General features: G+C 61.8%; 6 protein-coding genes across 6 annotated transcripts; 3 read left to right on the forward strand and 3 right to left on the reverse strand.

Moving 5' to 3' along the window:
- Nucleotides 1-20: 20 nt before the first annotated feature.
- Nucleotides 21-1,618, reverse strand: COLE_03437 (uncharacterized protein; the record flags this gene model as incomplete). The annotated part of the gene is made up of 2 exons (XM_018421613.2): nucleotides 21-1,420; nucleotides 1,459-1,618. 2 exons carry the CDS (start codon nucleotides 1,616-1,618, stop codon nucleotides 21-23), a joined length of 1,560 nt encoding a protein of 519 aa, XP_018274899.2.
- A 695-nt stretch (nucleotides 1,619-2,313) lies between these two features.
- On the reverse strand, nucleotides 2,314-4,135 carry COLE_03438 (uncharacterized protein; the record flags this gene model as incomplete). Its single annotated transcript, XM_018424677.2, has 3 exons — nucleotides 2,314-3,382; nucleotides 3,621-3,737; nucleotides 3,981-4,135. 3 exons carry the CDS (start codon nucleotides 4,133-4,135, stop codon nucleotides 2,314-2,316), a joined length of 1,341 nt encoding a protein of 446 aa, XP_018274900.1.
- Nucleotides 4,136-5,038: 903 nt separating this feature from the next.
- Nucleotides 5,039-6,995, reverse strand: COLE_03439 (uncharacterized protein; the record flags this gene model as incomplete). The annotated part of the gene is made up of 2 exons (XM_018424678.2): nucleotides 5,039-6,485; nucleotides 6,523-6,995. The coding sequence occupies 2 exons, from the start codon at nucleotides 6,993-6,995 to the stop codon at nucleotides 5,039-5,041; spliced, it is 1,920 nt and encodes a 639-aa protein (XP_018274901.1).
- Nucleotides 6,996-8,436: 1,441 nt separating this feature from the next.
- COLE_03440 (uncharacterized protein) lies at nucleotides 8,437-10,362 on the forward strand (the record flags this gene model as incomplete). The annotated part of the gene is made up of 2 exons (XM_018426643.2): nucleotides 8,437-8,885; nucleotides 8,958-10,362. 2 exons carry the CDS (start codon nucleotides 8,437-8,439, stop codon nucleotides 10,360-10,362), a joined length of 1,854 nt encoding a protein of 617 aa, XP_018279267.1.
- A 1,070-nt stretch (nucleotides 10,363-11,432) lies between these two features.
- On the forward strand, nucleotides 11,433-12,570 carry COLE_03441 (uncharacterized protein; the record flags this gene model as incomplete). The annotated part of the gene is made up of 3 exons (XM_018426642.2): nucleotides 11,433-11,668; nucleotides 11,699-12,099; nucleotides 12,131-12,570. 3 exons carry the CDS (start codon nucleotides 11,433-11,435, stop codon nucleotides 12,568-12,570), a joined length of 1,077 nt encoding a protein of 358 aa, XP_018279266.1.
- Nucleotides 12,571-13,169: 599 nt separating this feature from the next.
- On the forward strand, nucleotides 13,170-18,332 carry COLE_03442 (uncharacterized protein; the record flags this gene model as incomplete). Its single annotated transcript, XM_018426641.2, has 8 exons — nucleotides 13,170-13,319; nucleotides 13,351-14,047; nucleotides 14,170-14,865; nucleotides 14,907-15,141; nucleotides 15,173-16,289; nucleotides 16,321-17,393; nucleotides 17,427-18,136; nucleotides 18,169-18,332. The coding sequence occupies 8 exons, from the start codon at nucleotides 13,170-13,172 to the stop codon at nucleotides 18,330-18,332; spliced, it is 4,842 nt and encodes a 1,613-aa protein (XP_018279265.1).
- Nucleotides 18,333-18,842: the final 510 nt, after the last annotated feature.

Raw genomic sequence — 18,842 nt, forward strand, 5'->3', positions numbered from 1 at the left:
GACCAGCGGCCTAGGACCAGCTAGAACTGGAAGTGGAACTTTTGCCCGCCGCCGCCGCCGCCGCCGCCGCCGCCTCCACCCGGGAACCCACCCTGGAACGCCTGCTGGAAGAAGAACGGCATCCCTCCACCTCCATGGTGCGCGAACGGATTTCCGCCCTGTCCGCCAGACGGGTCGTTCGGGTCGTCGCCATTATCGTACCGCTGCCGCAGCTCGGGATCGCTCAGCACCTCGTACGCCTCGTTGAGCGCGGCCATCTTCTCCTCGCTGCCCCCCACGTCGGGGTGGTTGACCTTGGCGGCCTTGCGGAAGGCCTTTTTGATCGCGCGCTCGTCGGCGTCCCGCCCCACCCCGAGCACCTTGTAGTAGTCTTTGCGCTTGCTGAGCTTGAGGAGGCGCTCGGCCCTCTGCAGACGCGCCATGATGTCCTGCGACCGCCGCCCCGACTTTTCGAACGCGGCTTGGAACGCCGCGACGGCTTCGTCCCACTTCTCGGCCTTGAGCAGCTTTTCGCCGCGATACACCAGCGCGGCCTCGTTCGTCTCGTCCATACCCAACACTGTGTCGCACCAGCTTCCGAGCTTGGACGCGTAGTCGCTCGCATCGACGAGCGCACGGCATCCGAGCGCATACACTTCGAGGCGGGTGGTGCTGCGCGCCCGCGCATCAAACTGGGGCGGGACGGCCCCCGCCGCCTCCGCCTCGTCGAGCATGCGCTCGAAGCGCGCAACCAACCCCTCTTCACCGCGGAGCAGCGCGATCGCGCGCCGCGCGTCCCCCGCCTTCCCAGTGGAAAAGTTGCGCGCCTTCGCGAGATCGCGCTCGAACCCGCGCATGCGCTTGTGCAGGGTGCGGCACGCGCGCGAGTCGGGGTCGTACAGCAGACACTTTTTGAGCTCGGCAACAGCCGTCGCGGGCTCGAGGAAGACGAAGGCGAGGTGCGCGAGCCGCACCCGCAGCTCCTGCGAAGCAGGGTCGAGCGCCGCGAGGCGGCTGAGGTCGGCGTATGCGCCGTCGACGTGCCCGCGCGCCGTTTCGCAGCGCGCGCGCAGCGCGCGGAGCGCGCCGCTATTCGGGGCGACTTTGAGCGCCTGCGTCGCGTGATCCACGCACGCGTCCCATTTCTGCCGCGCCGCGTCCGCTTCGGCCGCTTTCGACGCCGCGAGGGCGCCCGCGACCGCGTGCGCGAGCTCGGCGCTCGCGTCGTCCCGCTTGCTCTTGTGGAAGAGCGCGAGCTCGCGTGCCGCGGCGTCGAACGCGCCGTCTTGTGCGTAGATCTTGGCCTTTTGGAAATGGGCTTGCGCGAACTCGGGGTTCAGCGACAGGATCGCGTCAAAGTCTGCGAGCGCGGAGGCGTGCCGCCCCAGCGAGAGGTAGGCTGTCGCGCGCTTGTAGTAGTTTGCGTACGAGGGGTCCGAGGCTGGCGTTAGTGGCGCCGCGGGGCGCGTGGAGACGCACCGATCGCTTCAGAGTACGCGCGGGCTGCGTCGGCGTACGCGCCTTGCGCGAGGAGGGTGTTGCCCTCCGCCGCGGCTTCCGATGCGGTGCGGCCTGACGCGTCGGCCAGGGCTGGCGCCACGAGGGCGAGAATGGAGAGGGTGAGAGCTCCGACCCGCATGGCGGTATGTTGTGAGGAAAACGCGCGATGGGGGAGAGGGTGTGCGAGGTTGTCTGCAAGATGGAAACGGAGGATAGCTCGCTCGCTGGTGGACATTGTTGCCCTCCACCTCATCGAGTGGAGACGGGAGTATTTTTCCCACGGGCTGACGTGGCATCTCCGGGTGGCAATTCGACAAAGTTCGAGCAAATTGGAGTGTGGCGGCGAGGCGGTGATGACCAGGTTCGTCGGTCAACCTTCGCCCCGCGCTCCGCCCCCCAATCGCACTGGGAACTCTGATTCTGTGCATGACATCAAGAAATGAACAGCGCATGACCGCATCACCGTCATTCTGTACCTCGTCGACTCCCTAGCCGGCCTCCTCTCTGTCCGCGTCTCGCGCTATCGCTGCTCGCGGCCCGCCGCCGCATCTCGTGCCGCCGCCCACCCCCGACTAAAAGATGGAATGCATGAAACGACCGTTTAGGCACCGTCAGCCCAAGATGAAATGAGGACACGCGCACAGCCGGATGTAATGGTTTCTATGAGTCGTGTGCGCGTCGGCAGTGCTGGGTTGGGATGGGGGTAGATGGTGGGATAAGGTTTTTTTCTCGTTTATATGCTACTTCTATCGGTGCGGCGTGTGGCGGAGATCTTGCCGACCTCGCCGCCGCTGCCGCTGCCGCCGCCGGCCTACGCGTACGCGAGCGCAACGCTTACTTGTGCTCGACGCCCGAGTCGGACACCGCGCCGTTCTCCTCGATGATGCCGACCTTCTGCGCGACACCAGCGGCGTTGCGGTAGAAGGCGACGTCTTCGCCCGCCTCGATGAACTTGCAGTAGCGGTGGGCCTTCCAGAAGGACACGAACATGTTCTCGGGGTTGTAGTGGTAGTGGGGGCCGAGGAACTTCTTGAGGGCCTCGGTCGCCTCCCACGCGTTGTAGTGGGGGATGCGCGACGAGGTGTGGTGCGCGACGTGCGTCTCGGTGATGCCGTGGAAGAGGTAGGGGCCGACGGGGCCGAGGCAGTTGCGGTCAATGGTCGCCAGGGCGCCACGGGCAAAGGTCCAAGTCTTCTCCGAGTAGTGGGGGAGAACGGGGTCGGTGTGCTGCAGGAAGGTGATGAAGACAAGCCAGTGGTTCACCCAGAGGTAGGGGATGAGGTAGATGCGAGCCATCTCGGCAAAGCCACGGTAGTAGACAAAGACGCCGAGGGCGGCGGCGGTGAGAACAACACCAATGTCCGAAGCAATGATCTGCCAGAAGTGCGAGGGCTTGAAGATGATCGACGACGGCTGGAAGTGGTTGGTCATCTTGGGGTACCAGAGCTGGCCGGACGCGTTGCGGATGAGGTACATGGGCCAGCCGAAGAGCTGGTGGAGGATGGCACCGTAGAGCGCACCGATAGGCGACTCCTCGAGGGCCTCACGAAGCTCAGCCTGGCGCCAAGCGGGGACGTTGATGCCCTTCTTCTCCTCCTCAGTCTTGGGGGCCTGGATGCCGAGCTGCTCGCGGGTGCGGGGAACAAAGACCTCGTCACGGGTAAGGTGGCCGGTGGCGGCGTGGTGACGGCCGTGCGAGATGCGCCACGAGTGGTAAGGCACAAGAAGGATCGAGTGGAGGACCCAGCCGACGGCGTTGTTGATCGTCTTGGACTCGGAGTAGGCCTGGTGGCCGCATTCGTGGGCGATAACCCAGATACCGGTACCGACCATGCCGGCAAGGACCTGGTAGGTGAACCAGAGGCCGATCTTGGCGGCGGTGTGGGCAACCGAGCCAAGGTTGCTGCGATGTTAGCGGCTGGCCGCAGGAGCATGCATCAGAGACCCATGAGAGCAAGTCCGAGCATGATGCTGCCATGAGGGGGACTTGGGGTGGTGGAGCAACGATTGTGCCTACGGTTGCCTTGTCTTGGCACGCAGGCACGGCGAGGTGGGATGAAAAAGCCACATGATGGCTCCACTCGACCCCCGCGTCGCTGGATTCCCGGTCCCTCCACCGATATCTGATGGGAAATACTCACAAGCGGCTCAAGAAGGAGTCAATGTGGTAGGCGCCGTAGACGAGGGCGGCGAGGAGGACAAAGTCCTGGAGGACGTAAAGCGACGACTTGAACGCCGAGCGCTTGTAGCAGTGGGCGCTGGGGTGAGCGTGGTTCTGGGTGTAAAGTTTAATCGGACGGAATCGCAAAACGAGGTCCTGTGTCCGTCTCGTCGTCACCATGACGGCCCGCGGCCCACCGTAGTTGGCACGCGAGGAGCACCGCCATCAGGCGTCCCTTATCGGATTGATTAGAGTGATGGGTTTGCCACCGACGCCGTGGCTCACGCAAGCCATCCGACATCCGCCTCTGCGCCATGGGGGGGGGGCAAAGGGCACTCACGGAATGGCGTCCAAGAGCTGCTTGACGGTAAAGTTGGGCACGACAAACTTCTGGCCCTCGGTGAGCTCGAGGTCCTCGGCTTCACGGAGGAGCTCGGCCTTGTCGGCAGCACCTGGCTTGTCGACGTTACGCTGGCGCAGGGTGGCGGCAGACATTGTGGGGTGGGTTGAGGGGAGGGGGTTGGAGGGTGGCGGCGATGCCTTTTGAGGGTGAGGGGGGAGCGGGGGTGGTCGTGAGAGAAGAGAAGAGGAGGGGGTCGGGGGATGAGGATGGGGATGAGGATGGGGATGAGGAGGAGGAGGATGGAGAGAGATGGAGAAGAGGAGTAGAGGTCGAGTTGTTTTAAAATCTCGCGCGTGCATTCGATTCGGGGGAGGAGACTGCGCCCGGTCCCGGTGTGGGCCGGGCTGGACCCAGTGCCCAGTGCATCCTCCCACCCGGGATCAATTCTTGGCCGGTGCCGGTGGTGGACTGCCCCAAGACATTGTGCCTGTTGCTCCCCTCAATCCCCCTCTGCTCCTCCACCTCGCGTCCCTCGGGTCGTTCCCTGCGTCCCCAAAGCTGCCCGCCCCCTGCACCTCCCGTCGCTCGGCACTCGAATTTCACCGCACCCATTTTCATGGACCAGACGTGGGGCTCTGGCTGTTGAGTCTCTTGGTCTGCACGTCGCTACCCCGCATTCCTGCTTCTCAGCTCGCTCACGCTCTCGCTCTCGTGATACAGATCGTATCTACAGTACTACTGTAGCTCCGGCTTCTTGTATTCTTATATTCTCATGCCTCAACATGACTCCATGACCCATGATCCATGATCAATGATGATACCCGGTCACCGTGTCGAGCATGACCCGAGGCTATCCGATGACGAGTCGGGCTTACTTGCACTGCATAACAAGTCGGGTGGTGGAATACGCTTGTCATTCGCAAGATTCTCGATAGTCGTTCACCAAGTCATGCATATACATATGCAGTGTAGAAGAGGATGCAAGTGTGTGCTGCAACCCTGCAGCCGCCCATAATCATCATCAAGTTGATGCCCCCGCCCCCCCCCCCCCCCCCCTACTCCGTCACCACAAACTGGTTCCAGTCGATACCAGCAATCCACTCCGCAAACGACGTGACCATAGGATCAAATCCCTGCAGCTCGAACCCGGCCGCGGGCTCGAAGCCGCTGAACAAACCCGCCGACAGCGTGCCGGGGACCACCCCCGCGACCCCCGTCTTGGCAGCGACGGCTTTCGCGGTCGCGGGGCTCGGGCCGTCGGGGGTGATTGTGGGCCGCGGCGCGTGATTGGGATTGAATGGGCGGCGGACCAGCTCGGCGCGCCACCGCCGGATCGTCTCTCGCGCGGCGCCGACAGATGCGATCGCGATGCGCGCCGCCACCTGCCCCCCGCCCCCTTTTAGGCGGCGCAGCGTGTCGTCGACGGAACGCAGGAGGAGATTCCACACGGGCTCGCGGGGCGGTGGGAGGCGCCAGAGCTTGAATGACGTCGCGTGTATCTCCAGCGCCATAATCACGCCGCGCATCGCGTATGCAAAGGTCAGTGTGGTCGGGTACAGGACGTCCTTCGTGGGCAGGTTGGAGACGGCGGCAAGCATGCACTCGGTTGACTCAGCGTTCAGGGGGCCGTGGACGCTCATGAATGTTTGCAGCGATTCGCTGCCCGCTTCACCCGTGGACACGTCGTAAAAGTACTGCGGCGTAAAGTTGTCGCCGAGGGTGAAGTGGAGCACCATGCCTGATATCAACAGGTCCAAAGCGCAGTTTTCAAAGTCGAGCCAAGCGGCAAGTGGTGAAACAGACAAAATGGCCCCGCGTCGAGCGCACAGCGCCTTGCTGGCGTTTGTAAACTCGATGCGTGCTGTATCCATGCGGGCCAATTGCTTGGATTCGGGATCGCCGCTTCGCCGGGCGTCGCCCATATCGACAACACACTTCTTCATTACGATCCACGCTCGACACCGGAGAATGATGGCATGACAGCCAGCCTTGGCCTGATTTGACAGCGAGGGTGATGCGCCAATCTCAGCTTCCAGTTCGTCGAGCTCTTCCACAGAAGGTAGCTGGAGAGCCGCGCTCTGGACGTAAAAGGCATCATCGTCATTGAGTAGTGCCCCTCCGAGGAGTGCCGATGCGCAGACGCGACTGATTCTCGACTCAAACGTGTCGTCCTGCGCTGATTGAAGTGCCCTCGTCGCCAAGTCGCGGTATACCGTGTTGTCCGGCAGCAATGGCAGAAACCAGGCAGCGAGAAGCAGTGCTGCACTGAGGTATTCGCCTCTTGGATCGGCAATGAGCTGTCGGCAGTACCACGCTGTCCAGGTTGCTACCTTGTCTGCGTTTGTGGGAGAAATGGGGAACGCGGCATGCTGAAGGGCGAGGTCGCACAAAGCCGCCTCAAGGAAAAGAAGGGTGTAAGAAGTCGCTCCGGCGCGGCGTAGTTTCCGCACTTGTGCGATCGTCGGTGTGAAGGGCAGCCACCATGTCACATGATCTTGACACCTACAGTCAGTCACAACAGTCATGTAACTCAGCGCACCATTTCGAAGCGATTTCTGCATGCTCATCGCTAACCAAGTCATCGAACTGGACGTCTGGGACGTCCATAAGACATGGGTGCTTGGGAAGCTTGCCGGCTGTGCGGACGTAGAAGTCATTCATGAGTGTGAAAGGAAGGTAGCGGGGGAAGAAGCGCTGGTAGTCGTCGACGCTCTTTGGATGAGTATGCAAGTCGACTTTGACGGGCACATTGGGCTCTTCGGTGATTGGCATAATTGGCGGAGGCGGAGTTGGAGCAGTGGTGAGGGTGTGGAGGTGGGCATAGCGATAGGTTGCGTCGAGGATGCAGGGGACGTCAAGTCGACGGCATCGGGTGCAGCTGTCTTCTTGAAGGAGGGTGACGCCTCCCTCGAGACGCTGAGAAGAGGAAGGGAGTTCGCATCGACGTTTTCCGCGCTTGCAAGCGATGCATGTACGAGCTGCATGAGAGCGGGCGCTGGGTGCACGAGGCATGGCGGTGATAATGGGGTGATGATTGTTGTTGCCGACAAGTCGAGGAAGTTTTGGAGGGTGAAGCTAGAGATGTCATGAGAGGAGGAGCATTTAGAGAGATGGCAAGGGGTTGTAGAGTACCAGTGAGGGGGAATAGAGGATGAGTAATAAGAGTAATTACAAGGAAAGCGATGGAGAGATCAACTTGTGAGACAGATGGAGGCGGAGGGAGGATGATGGATGTCGCCGAGGTTGACCCCGATGACCGGGACGGCACACGGCACTCGATTTGATCCCGCCTCATCCCGCCTGGAGCGGAAAGCGGATCAGCAGAGGGAGAGGAAAGACCGAGCCGAGAGAGCACGTGACATGTACCTTTGGAGACCCACGTGGAGGCCATGGTTACGTCATTGCTTGTGTAATAATTAATGGGATAGGTTTATATTAGAGGAAAAAGATTCCGCTGACTTCCGCTCCTTGTACTGGTGCCCCACTTCCGCATTTCATTTCCCGCTTCCGACCGGGCGCCGAGAAAGCTCCCTGCTTCTCACTCCGCCTCCGACCTTGCCCCGGGCCATTCTTTCCACCCAGCCCGCTCCTGCTTTCGCTCGCTCTCGGCCCCCTCCCTCCGTCCTGCCTGCTCTTTCTTGTGCATTTTCTGCCAGTGGTCCCACGACGCCCATGCACATCAAACCTGTTTCCAAGACGATCAGTTAGTTGGTAGTAGGCCGTAAGGCGTCTCCACTCGGCTTGGGACTCTTCCAACACGACACCTCATTAACCTCGTCGAGCCCATCGGTCATCATCTACCCTTCGCAACTGTGCAATTCAACAGCTTTGCAGCGCAGCAAGAGGACACCACCCACGTCCCTCCCACCCGACACTCCTCCGACCGACACACGACGTCGCGTCATCACCATTTCGGTCCCTTAGTCAATATTCTTCTTTTTCCATCTCGCTCACTCATCCTCACACGAGACACACGAGACACCCGCATCTTGTTTTCCCACCCAACACTCTTCCGCATCCATACAATCTGTGGATCTGTGGTCCGTTCATCACCGAGCAGAGCTACAAAGAAAGTGCTTGAACGGCCCGCATTACTATCTACACATTCACTAGGATAATCGCCCACATTATCGCACAGATACCCGACAAACAGTCGCACAGACAAGCCCCTTCCGCAATCCGCCTCGCTCTCACCCGGCCAAGTCCGCCAAGGCTCCCATCCTCCGGCCCCTCCTGCAATCCCCTTCCGCGTAGCTCTTGCACCCCCCTCCGTCCCTCCTCTCTCGGCCGCTGTGCCCACCCCCCGGCCACCTCACATTGCATTCATTCATTCATCCTCCATCTCCTCTCCTCTCCTCTCCTCTCCTCTCCTCTCCACTCCACTCGTTGTCATCTCCCATCAACCACCCCCACCCTCTCCATCTCCCCCCCCCCCCCCCCACTCTCTCCCCCCATGCCTCGCTCACATGCTGCACGCACTTGCACAGCATGCAAACGAGGTAAACGACGATGCGAGCTCCCAACAAGCTCACAGCGTCTCGAGGGTGGTGTCCCCCTCGCTCCCAGTGACGCCTGTGCTCGATGCCGTCGTTTGAAATCAGTCTGCGTACTCGATGGCACCTATCGATATGCCCACCTACACACCCTCACTCCTTCCTCGGCATCCGCAGCAGGTGACGACGGGTCTCCAAACGGCAAATCTCACAACTCGTTAATGTCTCATCCCCGCAATCTCGAGGAATATGAAGGCTACTTCCCCCGCTTCCTCCCCCTCAGTCTCATGCGCGAGTTCCACCGACAGGCCCTCGAATCATATCAGCCTCCCCCCATTCGTGACCCTCCTCCCGAGTCCATTCTCGATGAACTCGTATCCGATGAGTTGGCACAGGAAGCAGCGATATGGTAAGTGTCAAATTGCGATCCCGCACGCGTGTTGGGCCAGCGCGCAAACGCGATGCGATTACTAACACCCAGGTGCTCTGAGCGCGTCCCCTTGTGGGTCCCATTCACTCCGCCCATCATGGAGCTACGACGACTCCGCCAGAGCGCAGGGGGTGCATCTCCCTCGTTACTCTACCTGGAAGCGGTCCAATACCTTGCCGCGGCAGAGTTTAGTGTCATTCCGCACCAACTGTCCGATCCCCTGTACACCCTTGTGCGCTCATGCCGCGCCGACCTCTTCCTGAAACCCACCGACATCCACGCACCCCAAGTCTTGCTCTTTGCAGCGACGTTTGTGGGCTTGAACGAATCCGTCTCCGACAGCCTCAATCCCCCGGCCGCGGAGATGGCCGCCTTGGCCCTCCGCTCGTCCAAGACGGTAGGGTTGCAAGGGCGAATCTCACGCGTCCTCGCCGCTACGCACGTTGCGGTGGGCTATCTCGGCGACGACGACAACTATTTTGCCAGGTATTCCAGTCTCGAGCTCCCTACAATGGCTGAGCTAGTGGCGCTTCAGGTGCAGGTGGAGGGCGCCAAATTGACGCCAACCCAACAAACGGGCTGTTTGGCTGTCGTCCTACGCTGCCGAGCATGGATACACTTCACAAGGTGTATTACGCAGTGCGCCGAAGCAGAACGCGACGAGGAACCCACGCGCCTCGCGTCTGTCGACGATGCCCGGTCGAAATGGAGGGATGCCTGCTTGGCACTCGACGCCGAACGCACAGCCTTGCTGGAGCACACTCCATCCATTCTTGCCTGGCTCGAGTTGGAAAATGCGGCGCTTGACCAGGTGTTGTCCGGTATCGCTTTACAGGTCACTCTAGGCTGGGGCTTTACCCCAGACTTTTTCCACGATGTCATCAAGAGGACGGCGGGCTCGGCCAATCTACAGGCCTTCATCGCCATTCATGGACCGACATTAGCCGAGACAGCAGAATGTGCGCTAGCCTCGACGTCCAACCTTCCTCGCGGCGAGCTATACCCCACGGCTCTGACGTGTACGTATGGAGTGCGCGCCTTCCTCACCGGCCTCGAAGTGCACGCCGGTTGCCTCAAATTCTGGGGAGTGGGGCCACCCCGCGAGGTTGTGTGGAGGTCGGTGATGCGCGGCGCAGCGGAGACGATCCGCCAACTCAAGGGGGGCGGCATGGTGGTACGCATCTCGAATGCCGTAGCGGCTGCCGTGCGCGAAACAATCCCGCGATGGAAGGCGCAGGTCGTGAATCGCACTCAGCACGCACCGAGACGCGCAAGTCCCCCGTCCGACGTAAAGATGGATGGGTCGACATATGGCTCCAACCACAATAGCGACGGCTCGGACCAGGCGACGGTCGCGTCGTTTGCCGAGTGGATCGCAGGTATCGACTGGCACCAGTCCAGCAACGACGTCGCCACGCCCATGTCGTTTGGAAGTGGCAGCTCCACGGGGTATTGAGAGGGAGGGAGAAGGAGGTTGATGTCGGGGATACGCCGTTTCGCCAGATTAACGGAGACCGGGGCGACATGGAGGAGACGAGGGAGGACGTAGCTTAGCAGTGTATATTTACGCGTAATCTGTGCAGCACACTGCGTCTCGGCCTCGGCGTAGGCCAGTTTTACGCCGGTGGACTGTGCGCGTCTGAGTGTCCACCATGCCCGCGTCGCAGCGTCGCTGACCATCCCCGGCCCCCGTTTCCAATCACCGACTGACGCCATTGACATCTGCCAGAACATCTGGGGTGCATACCAACTGGGCACACCGCCTCGCGTGGTCCGCAATGCTGCCCCACCTCCACACGATGGTGCACAACATCGTTCGAGCTGGCTGTCCAACCGCCTCACAGGGTGGGCCTTCACTCGTCCAAAGACATCCGCTTCGTAGCTGTCAAGCGTAATTCACACCCCGGGCAGTGCCGAGCGCGCTACAGTGTCGCGCTAAGCGGCGCTCGTCGAGCTCGCCTCGCTTGGGGCGCTTCCGCTCACGCACCGAGTCCGCGCCTGCACGACCCTCTGCTGCACTCTGTGCACCCCCGCGCCCGGGGTGGGCATGCTCCGATAGGGAGGGGCGATGCAGAGGAACCCGAGAGGTTCAGCCGGCTCCGACGTCCAAAGTGTCGGCTCCGGAGGTTTTCACGCCGCCAGGTACAGATGTCTAGATCAGGAGGTACGACTCTGCACTTCGCACTACGCACCTCGCAAGCCGTGTCGTCGATGCTGCCGTTCTCCGCTGGAGTCTGAGATCACAAGCTTTGTTAGTGCAAGTGCGGTAGTCACACGCTGCTGCGCCAACTGTGTCCCTCCGCTCATCACCTCGCACAACATGTGACCGTTCCTGTGGGCGACGCTATGCGTCCCCGATAAGCGGTGCAGAATAAATACATGAACTTTGCAGAATGGCTTGCACGCACCGATGCTAGATGCCACTTCGCAACGGTCGATCAGACGCATGCCACTGCCCAAGCTATAAATCAGCTATAAATCCACGCTCTCGTCCTGTCCAATGCATCCCACCCCCCAATCCCCACAATGCCACCCTCAGCAAAACGCGACTACCAAGCGCGCATGGCGCACACCGTGCTCATGTACTTGTACATGCTGCTGTTCATGGGCTCGTTAGTCGTGTCGAACCTCCTCGGCATCTTCAAGGCGCCATGGACGCCGTACCGCGCCAGCATGAGCCACATCAGCCCACAGGCGGCCGACGCCGCGTCCTACGCCAACTCGGTGATGGACGGCATTACCCTCGTCTACTGGTTCATCTTGTATGCCTCCGCCTCGCTCCGCTAACCCAGCTTTGTGTGCCAGCACACGCGCCGCGCGCTGCACGTCTGGGTGCAGCTGCTCGCGTACGCGGCCATCTGCGCGGCCAACCTCGGCCTGGGCGTGACGCTCGAACGCGCGGCGTTCGAGCCCTGGTTCCGCGCCGCCGCGGTGCTCGCGTGGGTCAAGGCGGGCCTCGCCGTCGTCTTCGCCATCAATGTTGCCACATACACCGGCGTCGTGCACGGCAAGCCGGGGTTCCGGCGCGAGTTCGCCCCAGCGTGGCGCGACGGCGTGCCGCGCCGCCCGCCGGCGGCGCGCGGCGCGCAGATCGCGCAGATCGTCCTCCTCTCCCTCCTTCTCGCGTACACCTTCGCCGTCTTCGTCTTGCAGTGTATCCTCGTAGACGTAATGCGGGAGGTACGCCGGCAGCGTGAGTCCCGCCCCAACGCCGCTGACAGCAGGCAACACGGCGCTGCTGTACGTGCTCCTCGCGGCGCAGGCCGCGTTCTGCGTGTATCTCGCCTTCTACCTTTTCCTGCGCCGCGCCGACCCATTCTCCCGCTTCGTGAGCGTGCTGGCCGACACGGCGGTGTTGGCGCTGTGGGCCGCACTGATCGCCGCGCTTGCGGGTGCAAGCGTCGCCGTCGTCGTAGCCGGGATCGACGGCGGCACGCTCCAGGCGATCCTCGCGTTCGTATGTGCCGGGCTCACCCTCGCCATCGTCGCGTTCGAGGTCATATACACTGCTGTGCGCGGCGGCCAGGGGAGGTGGCACAGGCGGTTCGCCACTCCGCCGGAGGTGGACGAGGTCGAGTTTGAGATGACGCGCACGCCCAAGCCCAGCCGTGAGACCAGCCCTCGCAAAGAGGGCGAGGGACCGCCGACGCTCAGCTACGTGTAGCTTTACCCACTTAGAAATGCGAGTCGGCCCACTATAATCCACTCGTAAAGCCAGAATTAGCCTCGCAGCTGAATCACTACAACAGTTTGTAGCTATAGCACACCTAATCAATCCTCCATACATACATTTGAAGACGCGCCAAGATGGCCGATGGGAGTTCCCGCAGCCAGTGTGGCGGTGGCGGCGGATGATTGGCGCCCTGTCCATCACTTGTACCTGACGCCTGGACTTGTGCTCACGGCATCACCAGGTTTTGGTTAATTACTAAATGGCCAAGCTGCTGCCTGCCACATGTTCCGGACCTTCTGGGCGTGCTGGGCATCGCGTCACCTGGTGCTCGTCTGACCAGACTTGCGCGGCCATCCCTGTATCCCCGGATCCATCCCAGTCCCGGGTACTGTGCAGATCACACTTGATATTGTTTGCCGAGGCTGTCGGTGCCAACAGCATACTTCCGGCCGTCGCCCAATTAGCCCACCCTTCGGACCAGTCACGGATGTATCACCTGTCCTTGACAATGCGGGGAGAGCTTACGCCAGGCCCGACCCAGTATGGGGTGCATGTATCTCTGCCCGTCATCTGGACACTCACCAATACTCATGCTCGCAGGTGTTAGCGGGCTGCCGACGCCCGACGCCGACGACGACTGCCGGAGCGCGCGCACGCCCAAGCCGGGCGAGCACGCGGCCTTCGCGACCCTCGAAGACGCTGGGATCGACCTCGCCGCGCTCCCCCTGCCTTATCTCGACGTGCGTAGCGCACGTCCGCCGCTCATCCCAGAATTACCCGTACCCCGCGTTCGTCCTCGTCCCCGGCGTGCCCGTCAACAAAGAGAAGCACGGCGGCACATTCAGCCTGCACAACATCCAGCTGCTGAGCCCGATCTGGAGCAATCCCTGCTGGCGCCGCATCAGCGGCGGGTGCGAGAACCTCCTCGAATGCTTGTCGGCGGAGAGCGCGCGCCGGCTGAGCTTCTGGCTCAGCGGCGCGTTCGGCGCGTTCACCAGCACGAGCTGGAGCGCGCGGCGCGCGGAACATGCCGACGAAAACAACCCCATGTGTGCGCCGCCGACGGTGACGCTCGAGTTCGAGCTCGGCGCCCGCACGCGCCTCACCCTCGCCAAGACGCTGTTTCCGCTCTACCAGACCGGCCCGGACGGGCGCAGCCTCATCTCCACCCACATCCTCGCCGTCATCACTGCGACGCCGCATGGGCGCCTCGAATTCGCGCCCCGGCCCCTGCCGTCGCCGGCGCTGTCGACTGACAGCGGCCCGACTTCAAGCTCCGCCGTTCCCGCGGAGGCACCCGCCGACGAGCAGGGCAAACTGCTGTACCTCCGGCACGACGGCAGCTGGGCGCCGCGCCGCCAGCGCACCGGGCGCGTCAGCAGCTGCAACTCCCTGCTCGAAACTAACGATTGGGCGCGCTCGCCCCTGGGCCCTAGGGAACAATGGCCGACCAGCCTGCAGCTCGTCGGTATGTTCAGGAATGAGATGGTTGCCCAGGCTCAAGCCATTGGAGGTGGTTCGGGCCGCAGGGCCGGGGGGCCGGGAGTGGGGAAGTGGGGGAGCCCAACTTTGTGCTGATGCTGACATCAGTCTCCTTCGTGATGAACATCCCGTTCCCCGGGTCGATGTGGTGGGGCGAGGACATGTGTCTCGTCTACAACCAGCTGTATGCCGAGGCGCTGCCAAACCACCCACACCCGTTCGGGCAGACGGGCACAGCAAGTTGGGCTGAGCTCTGGCCGGCGCTCGGCAGCCTCAGCGAGCTCGTGCTGAATGGTACCCCAGTCGCTAAAGAGGATGGTGGGTACACGTCAGACGTAGCTGAGACAGACCTCTGTCTTGTGGCCGATGCGGACGGCCATGTCCGCGAGATGTATCGCCTAAACATCTGGGTCCCCATCAAGAGCGGGAAGCGCACAGAGGCACTCATCCATCTCTGGGACGATCGCACCACCAAAGTCGTTTCTGGGCGCCGCGCCCTACTGCTATATACGCTGTCGGAACGCGCCTCGACCTGCCGCACAGTGGGGGACTTCGACCGTGCTGTCCTGGAGACGGTGGAGCCGAATCCGCGCGACCTCCCCTTTGCGCTCCTCTACCATGTTGAGCGGACCAAGACGGACGCGGCTGGCCCGCGCGAGCGTACTTTCGTCCGTCTGCGGTACGCCGGAGGCGTGGGCGTGCCGCACGAGCACCCCGCGGCGCCGCTCAGCCTTGACGTGCCCATGGCCTTGCCGGATGGCGAGGACGCCGGGAGCCCGCAGCCCCGTACGCAGACGGCTCTTGGTGAGTAATGGGCGGTTTGGTGTGGGGAACCAACACTGAAGTCTCAGAACCCTGGCCATTCGCGGAAGCCATCGAGACTGGCAAGCCAGTATTTGTGCCAGATTGCTCCGGCATTGTCGAGGGCTTCCCCGTTCGCGTGTGGGACGAGTTGCCGACGTCCGCCATCGTCATCCCAATAGTGCGGTTTACCGATGCCGATCTGCCCTCGACAGTAATGGTTGTCGGGTTGAGCGATCGCCTCCCCTGGGACGGGGTATACCAGCAATTCTTGCGAGAGTGAGTGTGCCCCGCGATTGTGCTGATGCAGACTACGCCTGGAGCTTGCGTCGCACTACGCCGCCGTCAAGACGCACGAAGATCTGCTCGCGCGACGGCGGGAGGGTGCTGCTCGCGCAGCCGTGCAGAATCTCTCCTTCGCGGCTCTGCGCCACGAATTGGCCGCGATGCTCGGGCTCATTGCCGGACCGCTTGATGACGCGCTGGACGCGACTGCCGACGGGCCCGCACGCACAGCGCTGGAGACGAGCCGACGAAACCTTCTGCGCTTTGCGCGTGGTCTCTCTGCGCTCACGGAGATGAGTAGCATCGACTCGAGGCGGATCAAGGGTTCTTTCTCGCCCGTCAACTTTGGGAAGCTCGTCGGTTCTGCCGCGCAGACATTCCGCCCGCCGCCCGATATTGATTACCTTATAGAGTGCGACACGGGGCCGCACGACGTCTTCGTTGATCGCGATAAGCTTGAGCGTGTGCTCTTCACGCTCGTTGGCAATGCGTTCCGCTTCACCTCCTCTGGTCAAGTCCGCGTGCGTGTGTTTTACGAGGGCCAGGCCGCGGTACTCGCAGTCGAGGACACCGGAGTCGGGATGGACGGCCGCACTCTTGCCCTCCTCAACTCGCCCCTCACTGTGCAAGAAGGCATTGATGCCCGTCTAGTCTCTCTCACGCACGCAATCACACTGGCGCGGATGCACGGCGGCAGCCTTCACGCCGAGTGCCCGCCGACCGGCGGGAGCAGGGTGACGCTCACCCTCCCTTTGGGCAGCGACCACTTGCCGCACGAATGCGTCAACGTTCCGCTCGGCCCGATCGATGTGCTCAAGGCTTTCCACCAGAGTGTGATGGATGATCTTGCGCACTGCCAGTGGGGCTGGGTGGGCAGTGCCGTGCCGCCTGATCCGGCTCGCAGCTTCCAAAGAGCCATCGAGGGTGGCGAGGAGCTGCCCGTGAGCGTGCAAATCGACCCTGAAGATGTCGTGTTGATCGTTGACGCCACACTAGAGATGCGGCAGTACCTGCGCGGCATCTTTGCACCGTTTTGCCACGTCGTCGAGGTGACGAGCGCGGCAGACGCGCTCAAGCACATGGAAGAGTCAGCCTTGGACAAGGCGCCTGACCTGGTGATCGCGGATGCCCACTTGTCCGGAGTTAGTCCTGTACAGGCTGAGCTGACCTCAGATGTCTGGGTTCGACCTCGTCGCGGCGCTGCGGCAGGGCAGCAGATTACAACAGATGCTTCCTGTGATAATGATGACAGGTTCCCGAGAGGAGGCTCTCCCCGAGGTCGCATACGGCGCCGACGACTATCTCGCGCGTCCGTTCGGGGCTCGGGAACTCATCACTCGTGCTCACATGCAGCTGCAACTGGGCAAAAAGCGACGTGCGCTGGAAGCGGCCTACGCCCAGCGAACACAAGAGCTGCGTATCCTCAACGACGCGATCCCCGTCGGCATCTACCGCACCACCGCCGACGGGTGGTTTGTGTATGCCAACGCGATGTGGTATGAGCTCACAGGCTACCCGCGTGGCAGGCAAGTTGTGAACTGGGGCGACTACGTGGTTGAGGCCGACAAGGAGACCGTGCGACAGCGATGGTCCGAGTTTCTTTCGGGCCCGGCCCGCAGCGTACACGGCGAGGTCCGCTTCGTGTCCGGGCGCGTGTGCAGCTATACCTCGCTGCGGCTCGATGGGATCGCTGGCGCACCAACCGGCATTCTCGGCTGCGTCGTCGACATCACGGACCGCATCAAAAACGAAGAGCTTCAGAAACAGCGCGTGGAGGAAGCACTCCGCCGCCAAGCCGAGGCGGAGGAGGCCAAGCGCCAGCAGGAGGAGCTAATCGACATCACCTCACATGAGATCCGCAATCCCATCAGCAACATGATGCAGTGCGCGAGTCTCGTGCGCGGCAATCTCCTCAAACTCCAGGGCGAGCTTACACGTATCGGATATGCCGCGCCCGCCCTCGCCGCCATAGAAGACGACCTCGAGGCGCTTCAAAACATCTATAACTGCGGACTCACGCAGGAGCGTATCTCGAACGATGTGCTATCCCTTGGCAAACTCCAGCTCGGCCGGCTCGAGATCTTCCACGTCGCCACCGACATAGTGCGCGAGACCAGCAAACTCGTCGGCGTCTTCCAGGCTGAAGCAAAGATGAACCTCGTTGATCTGAGCCTGGACATCGGGACAGGGTTCGAAGACATGGGCGTGCGCGCTGTCATGATCGATCCTGTGCGGTACTCGCAAATGTAAGTCCATTTACAGGCATACCTAATATCCAGTGTTACCAACTTGGTGTCCAACGCAATCCGGTTCACGTCCAACTCGCCCCAGCGGCGCGTCAGGGTGATGTTGGACATTGGCGCCTCCCCACCGGACGAGGGAACCACCACCAAACCGTCTCGGACGGCTGCGTCGAATGGTCCGCTGTACCTCTTCTGCAGCGTATCGGACACCGGGCCGGGCATGACGCCTGCGGAGCGTGCGACCCTGTTTCAACGCTTCTCCCAAGCATCGGCCAAAACGCACACCGTTTTCGGCGGATCTGGGCTCGGCTTGTTCGTCTGCAGGAAAATTACGGAACGCATGGGTGGGCGCATCGATGTCGAGTCACATGTTGGGCAAGGCAGCCGATTCCAGTTCTTCTTGCGCGTTGAGCGTGCCGCCGCGCCGGCTACCCCGCCAGGGCTGGTTTCCGGCAAGCGTGAGGTATCCGCACATGTCCTGGTCGTGGAGGACAACGTCCTCAACTGTAAAGTGCTGGACCGGCAATTTAGCAAGGTCGGCATTCGCGTCGAGAGCGTCGGAAACGGTTTGGAGGCGCTGGGCCGCCTCACGAAGAGCCAGGCGCCCGGCGCTACCGACGACGAGCGGTTCGACGTTGTGCTCATGGACCTCGAGATGCCTATCATGGATGGGTACACGGCCACGCGGCGGTTACGCGAAGCCGAGGCGGTAGGGAGCGTGCTCCCGACGGCGGTGATTGCATTCAGTGAGCCGGAGGTGGTATCGCGCTGACATCAGCCGGGAATGCGCGGCACGCGCAGATTGGCGAGAAGATGGCCGACTTTGATGATGTCGTGGTCAAGCCGTACCGGATTCACGAAATGCTTGATCAGATCGAGCGCGCTGTGCGCGAGGGTCCCAAGCGGCGGCCACTGCGGCATGCAGTCAACGGAAGAGCGTAGGGGCGGCAAAGCGTGGGTTGCGAGGGCGAGCACACTACCAATCATGACCTCAAGAGCCCCCTGCGCCAAGACTGGGCAGGAATTAGTGTTGTATTTCTATGTATCATATGGATGTACTTGTCTTATCTAGGAGCAGAGTTGGCAATGTTGTTTAAGTTACGACGCACTTGCTTATTGCGGCAGACCATCTTCTCATATCCCACGCTCGTCAAAGGGCGGCGGGGCCTCCGGCACACGACGCCTTGACATCGCGACGAGCGCGTGAGCGCGTTTGCTCCAGCATACCATCATGGTGGTGGGCAGAGCGGTCTCAACACGGAGACGCCCGAGCTCGGAGGTTGGTGAAAAGGCCCTTCGGACTCCTGCCCCAGTCCCAATACTATCATCACCGACCGGCTATATTGTCACCGACCCCGCATCCACAAATGTCACCCCGAGGCGGTGGGCATCTTCTCTGTTCTTGCGATCCACTCCTCTGAATCAACCTTCTATTCTCTCTCACTTACACTC

This window comes from Cutaneotrichosporon oleaginosum, assembly GCF_008065305.1.
Source record: "Cutaneotrichosporon oleaginosum strain ATCC 20508 chromosome Unknown ATCC20508_contig03, whole genome shotgun sequence".
Lineage (NCBI taxonomy): Eukaryota > Fungi > Basidiomycota > Tremellomycetes > Trichosporonales > Trichosporonaceae > Cutaneotrichosporon > Cutaneotrichosporon oleaginosum.